Source organism: Xiphias gladius, chromosome 15 (assembly GCF_016859285.1).
Source record: "Xiphias gladius isolate SHS-SW01 ecotype Sanya breed wild chromosome 15, ASM1685928v1, whole genome shotgun sequence".
Taxonomy (NCBI): Eukaryota; Metazoa; Chordata; class Actinopteri; order Istiophoriformes; family Xiphiidae; genus Xiphias; species Xiphias gladius.
In genome coordinates this window covers 2,135,427-2,147,016 of record NC_053414.1, presented here as the reverse complement: position 1 = coordinate 2,147,016, position 11,590 = coordinate 2,135,427, and the positions used below count along the sequence as shown (strand labels likewise).

Below are 11,590 nucleotides of genomic sequence, written 5' to 3'. Positions count from 1 at the left end.
CTGCTCCTGCAGGGTGAACAGTTCGTACGAGGCTCTGACCGGAGGTTCGAGTATCGAGGGTTTTGAGGATTTCACCGGGGGAATCGCAGAGAGCTACAACCTGAAGGAGGCTCCACCCTTCCTGTTCAACCTCACGAGGAAAGCTCTGAAGCTCGGCTCGCTGCTCGGCTGCTCCATCGACGTAAACCTTTAAAACTCTACTCGCACTGAGACACAGAGTTTAAACTCCGGGGACTCTGGAGATTTCTGTATTGCTTATAATCCCTGTTTGCGATTGGCCGGCAGGTGTCAAACGTGTTACGTGTTAAAATCGCGTAAATAAAAATAAAGTCCAGGACAACATGTGTCCTCCACTGAGTTCAGTGTATGTTCATCCTGTCACATCATCCTCTTCATGTTTGTCAGATTTCCAGCTCGTACGAGACGGAGGCGATCACCGCTCTGAAGCTGGTTAAAGGTCACGCCTACTCCATCACTGCAGCTGAGCAGGTGAGGCATTCTGGGAAATCATGAGGCAGCAGGACGCACCAAAATAAATCCAGGCAGGCAGCTGCAGCTGGTTTCTGTGGTCAGGGTTTAAAACGATGCCTGGTTCTGCAGGTTCATCACTTTGGTTCTCCTGTGGAGCTGCTGAGGATCAGGAACCCCTGGGGACAGGTGGAGTGGACCGGAGCCTGGAGCGACGAGTGAGTACACGGCATCAGGTGCATCTGTCCATCTGTCCATCATGCTGAGGATCTGAAGACACTGCAGATCTGTTTCCTTCTCCACATCAAATGAAAGATAAATCAATATCTTGAACACTGCTGATTGGATTCGCTTAAAAGTTAAAGATTAGTTCACTCAAATTACAAGGGTTTGCCTAAAATCCGAATTTGGTTTAATTTATCCAGTGTAACGATCACGTGACGTGTCTTCTGAGAGACGCTATGAAGGAGGCGTTCAGAGAATCAAAGCCTCTGATGTCCCAGTCTGTACTCGTCTGTCCTCAGCTTCATGGCTAAACTAAAATGGCGACTTCGCGTGTGATTACAGTGGGTTTATTTTTACTGTCAGTTCAAAGGAATGGGACGGCGTTCAGCCGGAGGAGAAGAGGAAGCTGGACCACTCTGCTGACGATGGAGAGTTCTGGTGGGTGAAGAGACATCGGGGGGGCTGAAATAGACAGACAGTCATCTGGCTGGTGCGGAGGTCGTTTCTTCCTGTTTCATGCTTCAGACGCAAGATGCTGGTGAGAATATCTGAAGTCAAAGGCAGCTGAGACTTTCTTCTTCTTCTCCTCTCTCTCTCTGCAGGATGTCCTACACTGACTTCCTGCGTCAGTTTTCCCGCCTCGACATCTGCAACCTGACGCCCGACACACTGACCAGCGACGAGGTTGGTCACTGGAACTACGCCGAGTTCGAAGGCGTGTGGAGGGTCGGGTCCACTGCCGGCGGCTGCAGGAACTACCCCGGTACGAGTCTGTACCTGTGTGCAGGTTTTCCACCAGTCTTCATTTTGGCACCTGGTTTTTCTTTAGTTTTAGTCTTTTAATTTTAGTCTAGTTTTCGAATGTAAGAAATCAACTTCTGGCTTCACGAGCCACGGTTTGTGATTCAGCAGCTCGTTAAATTAAAACAGTAATGAGTTCATTTCTCCGCCCGTCAGTCTTTCACATTGTCATTTAATTTTTATTTGTTGACGAAAAATGTAAAAAAATAATGTCATAGTTCTCGTTTTCAAATGTTTCCTTTTGATTTTGTTTGAGTCGAATTTTCACTGTTAAACAAAGCGATAATGAATAATTTTCGTCTTAGTTTTTGTCGATGAAAATCGGGGCCAGAGATATACTTCCTTGTAAGTTCGCATGTGCATACGCGCGATGGCTGCCTCGCTCATCCTGCGTCCGTTCGGCGCATCGGTTGTGCACGTCCTCAGAAATTAACACTACCCGTCTACAAGATGGAGATGCACATGGACGGTAGGGGCGGTGTAGGGACAGTATGGGGACGCACACAGTGTCGGCGCGTCGGCAGCGACAACAACGGAAGAAAGTTTTGAAGACAAGCAGCCGAAGTCCGTAATTACCCGCATCTGTACGATGTATCGCTGCAGCCGTACGGTGAAAACATCAGTGACAAGTGACTCCTCGAGTGTCGCCACTTATATCAAAATAATATTAAACCTTTGAACATTTGCCGAAAAGCGCTTCCACTTCAAATGACCTTTTATTTGCTTTCAGTGCTTACGCTTCAGCTGCCACTTTGACTGGTATCCTCTTACGGTTTATACACTGGAAGTGGCACTGACGTGTTGCAGGACTGTACCTGACACTTCCACCTCAGCCAGTCACCCTCACTTCAGCTGACATTTCCATTGTTGTGCTTCAGCTCCTTTCAGCACTGACACTTCAGCTTCATTCAGTGCTCACACTTCAAATTCTCTCCGCACTTCCACTGTAACAGCCATTTCAACCTCTGTTTGAAGTTCACATTTTCAGCAGCTGCCACCTCTAATTGTTATCATAAAATCAGGATCGTATACTGTTGACGTAATGACAGAACACACTCTGTATTAACTGACTTCCTGTTTTCTCTCCGCAGCCACGTTCTGCTCCAACCCTCAGTTCTTCATCCGGCTGGAGGACGTGGACGATGACCCTCACGACGGTGAGGACGGCTGCACTGTCCTGATCGGGCTGATGCAGAAAGACACTCGCAGGGAGAGACGCTTCGGACGCGACCTCAACACCATCGGATTCGCCATCTATCAGGTACACACTCACACACGCGTTGGTCTTTCCATAGTTGTGAGGGCACTCATTGAACTTCCCCAGCCCTTTACCCTAACCCTGACCTAAACCTGGTTCTAACCTGAACCCTCAAACCAAGTTTGAACCCTCAAACAGCCCTTTGAAATTGTGAGGACGGACAAAATGTCCTGACAACGATGGCTTCAAACCAAAATTTGTCCACACAACCATAGAAAGTCTTGTAAACACACACACAAACACACACATTGTATTGACTGAACAATTTGTTCATCATCAGGAAAATAATTACCAGAATCATCGGTAATGAAAAGAATCGTTAGCTGCAGTTGTTTGACAAAGACATCAGTTTGATCGAATGCACTTCTTCCTGTACGTCTGAATTTTGTCTGTTTTGTTTTTTTTCAGGTTCCTGATGAGGTGAGTTTCATTACACAACTAAACCTTAAAGAGCAGAATGTTCAGATGAACCACAACAACTCAAACTTCCTTTACAATTTTCCTCCATCAGTTCTTAATTCCTGTTTTAAATTTTCAGGTAGCTGTTGATTTCAGTTTGTTTGCCATCAATATACAAAAACTGAAACTTGCAGCAGAGGAAATTCATCACAGTCAATGTTTAGCAGTGGTAGAAAGTAACTAAGTACAGTTACTCAAGTACTGGACTTAAGAAGAATCTTGATGTACTTGTACTTTACTTGAGAAATTCCATTTTTTGCTATTTTACACTTCTGCTTCACCACATCGTAGAGAGAAACATTGTACTTTTTACCGCACCACGTTTACTAGTCACTCCTCAGATGAAGATTTTACATACGAAACAAAGGATGGCTTTATAAATATAAAACAGCATTATAAATCAAACTACTGTCCAGAAGACGTCCGTCTCTTTGTAATGGACATTGCAAAGAGAACATGAATGTGATGACGTGTTACAGTAAACAGCCGCTGTCAGAGGTCAGGGTTTCAAACCAGTCCCTGCTTTCAGCTGATGCTCACTGAGAGAACAAGATGCAGTCACAGTGGTGCAGATATTCAGACGCTCCAAACTTCCTCCACTGTGATCAGTATAAAGGTCGCAGTAACGTCCACCTGGGCCCGGACGTCCTGCTGAGGACAGAGTCTGTGGCTCGCAGTCAGACCTTCATCAACCTGAGGGAGGTGTGTGGCCGCTTCAAACTGCCGCCAGGAGAGTACGCCATCGTCCCCTCCACCTTCCAACCGCACCGCAAAGGAAGCTTCGTCCTGAGGGTGTTCACCGAGAAAGAGGCCCGCAGCAGGTCAGACAGAAGATAACTGTGCTGGGATAACTGAGTCCTGTACTGGTCACATGGGTTTGTCCTCTGTCTGTAGTGATTATTTGAAATCTTTCCTCTGGTTGTTTCAGTCCAATGGAGGAGGACGCAAACGCTGACATCCAGGAGGTTTGTGGCTCCTGGTTCATTACATAGCAATTAATGAAATATCTGGGTTTCACAGATGAGCCCCCAGAGTCCTGAAAAATTATATATTTTTTCTTTTGTGTACAAGATTTTAAAAAATTAGCCTTCAGGATTTTGGGGCCGCTTAAAAAAAAACTAATTTCTTTGTTTCCATCAGTTAAAATCCTATTGAAATATCCTCTCTACTGTGTCGTAATCAACCAATAAGACGTAAAGAACCATTACTTCATTTTACTGCTTTTTGATTCCAGTCTTATAAATGTTTTTCCTTCCAGCCCGATGTCGGAGAGAACGATGTGGATCCTCACTTCAAACATCTCTTTGTCCAGATCTCTGGAAACGTAAAAAAATATATAATTCCTCCTAAATTAACAACTTCATTCAGCTGAACGGAGATAAAACATCTCATGTTTGATTTTATTCTGTGTTGACAGGACAGTGAAATTTCCGCCTTCGAGCTCCAACAGATTTTGGACAAAGTGGTTGCTCAGAGTAAGAAAAGTTGTACCTTCAACCAACATCACAGATAAATCAGAATTTCTTTAGAGTTTCATTTGCATTTTTAGGTTTTGTAGATTTTGACGCTCTGCATCTTTTGACAATGATGAAGTGCGGTTATCTAAAAAGTTGTAACAATTTTATGAATAATATTCTTTTGTTTGAAAGTACTTTTATACCTAATGAAAACACGGAGGAGGTCCTGAACAAATGAGCTGCTGTTGTATTTTGTAACTGTTTTTAGACCAGAAACCACTGTGGTTCAGGTCAGAGTGATGTGTCAAGTTTGAAGTAAATGAAGCCACATGTAGACTGCGCTGCTGATTGAAGCATCTCTGATTCCTTGAATCTGTTTCCATACTTTCACCTCTAGTGTGACCCCCATTAAACACAACACGACCGAAGGTTTGTGTGAACTGACCTGTCTGTTTGTTTGTTTGAAGGATCTGATTTAAAAACGGACGGTTTCAGTCTGCAGACCTGCCGCAACATCATCAGCCTGCTGGATGTATCCTTCAAATACCAGCAGCTGATTCAGGCTGAAGATCAGATATTGAGTCAGTGTCTCAAGGAGCCACTTTTTACCTCTGGCAAGGAGGTCATGTTTGTTGGTTTGTTGGTTTGTCTATCTGCCTGCTGGTTTCTTTATTTGTCAGCAGGGTTACGCAATAACTACTGAACCGATTTATACCAAACTTGGTGGAGGGATGGGGGCCGGACCAGGGACGAACCCATTACATTTTGGGGCAGATCCAGATTATTTACTTTTAATTTGAATTTTTTCCTCTGAACTCTGGTGAATGTTGTTTGACATTGTTCTTGGCAGAGGTCTGCGCTCTAATGAACACATTTTATAATTTAGAGCTAAAACGATTAATCGATTAACCAATGAGTCAGAAAAATTATAGGCAATAATGCGATAACTGACTAATCATTTAAATAATTTTTCAAGTAAAAATACCAAAAAAATCTTTGGTTCCAGCTTCAAAAATGTGAAGATGTGCTGCTTTTTCTCATCTTATATTTTAATGAATTGAATATTTTTTCAGACACAAAAAACATCAGATGTCACCGAGGACGCAAGGAAAGTGTGATGAGCATTTTTCATTATTCTTGTTTTATAGATCAAATTACCAACACTGAAAATAGCTGGACTGTTATTTATTTTCAATATGTATGGTACCATTTTCATCCTTCCGCTGTTCACCACATTGAAAATACACAGGAATTAAAGGTCAATGTAAATCTAAAAAAACAGCGTTCCAGATTCTCTACAAGAGTTTCTGGGTTTCCTTAGTTGGCTTCAGAAGCTTTTGATTATGTATGAAATACCAATGAAAAACGTAGTGAAAAGTGTAAAACATGGAATTTAACTATGAACGAAGTTCAAGATGGAAGTGCTTTGATTAATTTTTATAGAACATTTGTGATTTGGATCTTTAACTGGTATTCAGATGGACGGTAACGCTAAACTGGGTCTGGTGGAGTTTCACACTCTGTGGACAAAGATCCAGCGGTACCTGGTGAGGACTGAGCGAACCGTAGTTTCACGACTGACATTTTGTTTCTGAGTTCAGTGCCTTGCTCACGGACACCTTGAGGGCAGTCTGTCTAACCAGCAGGCTGCTCTATTGTCATGGTAATAGCTGAGTTACATGTTCACCTGAACTCCACCAGCACAGTGACTATTTGATATCATGTTGTATGTCAGATATAAAGACAAATAAGGTGTTAATAAGAACTGGATCTTAATGTGTCCTAATGAGCAGCAGAGTCCTGACTGGCTCATCTATCTAATGCAGAGTTTCTATTGGAAATCTTCCTTTTTTAAGCTCAAATTAAGTATGTGTTTTTGATACAGTATACTTGGTTTATTATGTATATTGATCAAAAAATCTAATACAGAACCTCCATAAGGAAATCTGCTGCATAAGTCTTCTTCATAAGTCTCTTCTACGCTGATCTTATATTCTTTGTTTATTAAATACTAATAGTTATAAGCCAATAAAATCTAACAAAGAATTTCCATGGGAAATCTGCTGATTAAACCCATCTAAGTAATTTTTATATTCAGAGTTTAATTTTCTTTCTTCTTTTGTTTGATATCTAACATGAATTATTTTCTTGAGTCTTGAAGAAGTAAAATGCAGTTAAAGAGCAAAGATTAGAAGACAATCTGAAAAGATAAGCAGACATTTGTAGAGCATCACGTAACCCCTCAGAGTCTGTCTAATATATAACATGGTCGTCTTCTTCTCCTTCTGCTTGTTTTTCTAGGAGATCTTTAAGAGTCACGACTCAGACGGTTCTGGAACAATGAGCAGTCATGAGATGAGAGCTGCTCTGGCTGAAGCCGGTAAGATTGGTTTACTGATGAGACCAGATTCATGATCCACTCCACTAACACGGGTCTCAAATGCAGGAGGATGATCCAGGGGCTCTGATCCTACGGGGGGTTTCAAGAGGTGAAAGATGGTCCCTTTCAGGGGTTTAGGAGTGATTCAGGATTGTATTCCAGGATTCCCTTAAGAGGTTTTTGAGGATCTAAACATCCAGGGATGACTCAGGAGGTTCAAGGTTCTCTAACAGGGTTCTAGGGCTGCTGGAAAAGGTTCTGTAAATCTTTTTAAGACTTCAGGAGACCTAAAAGACACCCCAGAGTTTTCACAGGGGTTCAGGATTAAAGAGTACATGAGATGTTGAGGAAGCTCCAAATGTTCTAAAATGACTCTCAGGGTTCTTTAAAGAATCCACAACAGGGTTCCACCTGTCTTTGACATTTATGATGATGTTATTTGATGATATTGATATTTGATTTATCTTATGATGATGATAGTGTTATCTAGAAATTCGACATGCTTGTTCTTGAGGATCGCTCCTGACTGGTTGGATTCGAGACACAAAGAGCAGAGATCTGTGGTTATGGATTTGGAGCTCAGCCAGTCATGCAGGGATATCCGTATGTTTTGGATCGTATCACAAGCGTAAACTAGGTGCTCTGTTGTTTCTACATTTACATGGGTCTCCTGTGGAGAAACTACAGCTGTGCTCTGAAGCTCCTTTCCTTAGCACATAGAGATTTTGACCAGCTGTTATCACTTCTGGGACAGTTCACTCAGTCTGGAACCTTCCTAAGCAAAAAGTAGGAAGACCTTCTCCGTGTCGACCGCAGCCTCTGACATGGAGAAGGTTCAAACTTCTTCCTGTGACTGTGTGGAGGAGGGTGGTGCTGCCTGATTCTTCTAATCCCAGCAAACATCTCCACCTGGTGGATCATCATTGTTCCTGCAGACTGAACCTCCTGCTGACACGAACACGTTCTTTGTGTGTTTTCACGCAGGTTTCCAGGTGAACAGTGCTGTGATCCAGGAGATCGTCAGGAGATTCGCCGACACGAGTTACGCCATCGATTTCGACTGTTTCATCGGCTGTTTGATCCGTCTGGAGCTGCTCTTCAGTGAGTTTCAACTACATCAACTACAACACCTCCAACCACAATATCAACTCCAACATCACAGACTGTCCGAGCCAGGACTGACTGATGAAAAATATCAAACACATCACAGTCTGAAGCAGCCTGAGGTTCAAATATTGAATCCCAGTGATTGTTTTATGGCAGAATAATTTATCGATTAATCAAGGCGTCAAAGTATTGGAAATTAAAAGACAACATCGATAATTAATTGTTTGAATAATGGGTTCAGAGTTCTCCATCTTAGCTCAACCCTCAGACAGATCGATCGATCGCAGAGCTGCCGGTGGCTGTAACGATCCTCCTGTTACTACTGAAGTGATGAACGGTCCACGGTCCCTCCAGAGGTTCTTCTGCAGTTCTTCGGTCTGAGCTGCACTCATCACATTTAAAGTTACCGTCTGTTTAAAATCGGTGTTTCTCTGGTGAGCTGCAGTGGAGCGATAGACCCACGAAGATTTTTGTGCTAAACAGACTGAAACTTTAAAACGTCTCCACTTGAGTCCCGTCTGGTGTGAACAGCAGGTTCAATGAGTCTTTCGGTGTTCACATGGACACGATGGACACACCAAACCGTCGCTGCCTCCAGCTTTTTTTCCTCTGTTTTTTGATTGATGCTTCGGACTCATTTATCACAACGAAAACAGATAAACCAAATTAGTCTTGTCAGTATTTTCAAAACATTTTGAACATTACCTGTTAAAATGGTAAGAAAATATTTTTTCTCCTTGTTACAACATCATAATTAAGCTAAATGCAGCATAAAATTACAATTATGACTCATTTGGTGTAAAAGCATAAAACATCCCGGAAACAACAAAGAGTCCCAGAAAACTTCAGTAATAATAAATTAACTTGAATATTTTCGAAACTGTAACACATTAAGAATGAAAGAGTTCAACGGCAGGGAGCGAACTCATATTACAGCCACAGAGCGCCACCCAGAGGACGACTGGAGGAAAACGTGAGAAAACTGAGCTGTGAACAACAAGAAGGAAGTGAAATGGACAGAAAAAACATAAATGAATGTTTGGGAGATGGAAACAGTGAACAAGTGTTGAAAAATATCTGCAATACCTGTAGTGCTTCATTTCCACGACCATGATCAAAAGCTCCACAACAACTACTAAATGGACCTTGTTTTGAGATCACTTTCTCAACAGTCGTGATGTTCAAAGATGAGGAGTTACGAGGAAAGCAGCAACAGTCTCAGTTTTAAAAACAGCGAAGACATTGACAGACTGGTTCCCAGTGCTACCAGTGCTGCCAGTGCAGATATGACAAAGTGATTCTGCCTTTAAATAAAGACTTTCTCTTTTTTTCAACAGAAATGTTCAGAACTCTGGACAAGAAGAACCAGGGGAAGATTGAATTGGACATGCAGCAGGTAAAAAAATTCCGTCCTGTACTGGTCTGACTGGTCTGACTGGTCCTTGTCCAGCAACTCTCACCAGAAAACCAGAATACAGTCCTGCTGGTGCCCCCTACAGACCGCAGTGATGTCTGCAGCTTTTACATCAGCCTGTCTTCTTCTTCTTGTTTTTTATTGGTCAAATGACACAGCAGCCTCATGACATCATCACTGATGTCTTCTTCTCTTCCTGCAGTGGCTCTGCCTTGCCATCAACTGACCATCCCCTGCTCAAGGAGCATGCTGGGAGTTTTCACCTGCAACATCTGCATGGATCTCATTCAAAATCTCGTCAAAATTCCATCTAATTCTCATCTAAATCTCATTTAAAGTCTCATCAAAATCTCATCTAAATTTAATCAAAATCTCATCAAAATCTCATCTAAATCTCATCTAAAGTCACTGCCGTTTGTCTTAAAATTGCTATTTCCTTGTTAAAAACTAGTTATAATTAAACTGGTCTATGATGTGTGAATTGTCTGTTTCCCCTTCTGAATGTTTTAAATTGTTTCAAAGCTGTGAGCAGCACAAACTGAACTCCGTCCACCTTCGGATCAATTCTGGCGAATCAAACCAGAACTGTCCGACTGGATCAGCTGAGTAACAAAGAAAATGAAGGATTCTGCGCATCGTCGTTTACGTCCAGCACCAACATTCAGTGTCAGTTCTGAGCTTTGCTGGTAGCATGACTTCCCTCTGAGTTCATAGCCACCAACTTGAGTTGTAGGGGATGCATTTAATAAATACCCATTAATACTGATTAGAATCCTCATTAATCATGATTAATAAGTTCATATTAACTGTGAGCACCATCTTTCCCATCATTTTAACCACCATACAGACCAATAGTATGGAAGATTTCAGAAATTCTGAATAATTGTCATTTAACACGGTTTTTATTTAATTGTGACAGTAAAGGCAGACATAAAAATCAAACCCATATAACAGTGTATTATATTTCACTTTGTCTTTGTTAAATTTGTCTTTATTTAGGTATTTTATATTTTCATATTACAACAGCAAATCACAGTAAATACACATTTGGTCAAAACTGAATCATAACCAGTATCGGACTCTCTATCACACTGAGTGTAACAAAGGTCATTGGCTTGATTCAAACCGGGTGTTGGTTCATGGTCACTGAGCCACACAAATTCCTGTACGTTGTGCTATTGTTGTGCTATTATTGTGAAATACTCTTCAGTTTCTCCTCCTAAATAAAACAATCTAGACAAGCAAAAAGGTTTCTGAGTCTGTTTCTCTTGTTAATGTGAGATTGTTCTTTTCTTTTCTTACTAATTGAGGCTGTAATAACAGGACGAGTCACACGTTGGAAAAACCTTTGATGCTAATTAGTGATTTGTAATTTTGAGCTGCATAAATAAAACTAACTGGAGAGAAACATCAGCGTCTGGTTGAAGTGAAGTGACCTGTAATAAAAACTGTATCCACACCCCCTCAGATGTTTTGGCTCCTTTTACCTGGCCGGAGCTCTTCTGCGTGGGTTTGTTCACACTGATTGGTTGACAGGGGAGCCGGGGGGCGAGGGACAGGTCGTTTAAACGGCATTAAAAGAGTGAGAGATTAGAAAACAACACAAAACGTAAAGCTGAAACATACAGAGGTTGTGTTTCTGGGTGAAAGAGTGTTGTGTCTTCAGGTGTGTGTAAGTTTGACCTGTGGAATGTGTCTTTAAAAGCCTGAATAACCAGACTATACAGACTCTCAGGGAGCCGCTGGGAGTCATCAGTAAGGAGCCCTTTAGCACATGCCCTGTTCAGAACTCAGCATGGATCCTGACTGGGATCCCTTCCGTTTGTGAAGAGGAACCAGTCGTGTGGTCTTGAACCTGGTGCTTGTTGTGTTACTGGACTTGTCATTGTCTTGCTGTTTGTAAATTGCTCTTGTCTTGTGCTGTTGCGTTTGTATTTTACGGTTGAGTTTTATGCATTTGACAGGCAATCTTGTGTGGCAGTGTACATTACCTCTGGCTTTGACGTCTCTGGTATTATATC

At 42.0% G+C, this 11,590-nt stretch overlaps 1 protein-coding gene across 4 annotated transcripts in view; it reads left to right on the top strand.

Annotated features, from left to right (window-relative positions):
• The window catches only part of capn8 (calpain 8), a 21,724-nt gene extending 10,923 nt beyond the window's left edge, over window positions 1-10,801 (top strand). For 3 of the 4 annotated variants that reach the window (XM_040146574.1, XM_040146572.1, XM_040146570.1), the window contains 16 exons: window positions 13-181; window positions 406-489; window positions 601-686; window positions 1,057-1,131; window positions 1,296-1,456; window positions 2,586-2,755; window positions 3,161-3,172; window positions 3,821-4,032; window positions 4,140-4,176; window positions 4,470-4,535; window positions 4,629-4,686; window positions 5,136-5,200; window positions 6,147-6,215; window positions 6,970-7,048; window positions 8,033-8,149; window positions 9,493-10,801. In XM_040146574.1, the coding sequence (XP_040002508.1) occupies window positions 13-181; window positions 406-489; window positions 601-686; window positions 1,057-1,131; window positions 1,296-1,456; window positions 2,586-2,755; window positions 3,161-3,172; window positions 3,821-4,032; window positions 4,140-4,176; window positions 4,470-4,535; window positions 4,629-4,686; window positions 5,136-5,200; window positions 6,147-6,215; window positions 6,970-7,048; window positions 8,033-8,149; window positions 9,493-9,581 (1,549 nt within the window). In that variant the 3' untranslated portion in view covers window positions 9,582-10,801. The remainder of the gene's footprint in view (window positions 1-12; window positions 182-405; window positions 490-600; window positions 687-1,056; window positions 1,132-1,295; window positions 1,457-2,585; window positions 2,756-3,160; window positions 3,173-3,820; window positions 4,033-4,139; window positions 4,177-4,469; window positions 4,536-4,628; window positions 4,687-5,135; window positions 5,201-6,146; window positions 6,216-6,969; window positions 7,049-8,032; window positions 8,150-9,492) is intronic. The other variant, XM_040146573.1, reaches the window with a different exon arrangement.
• Window positions 10,802-11,590: the final 789 nt, after the last annotated feature.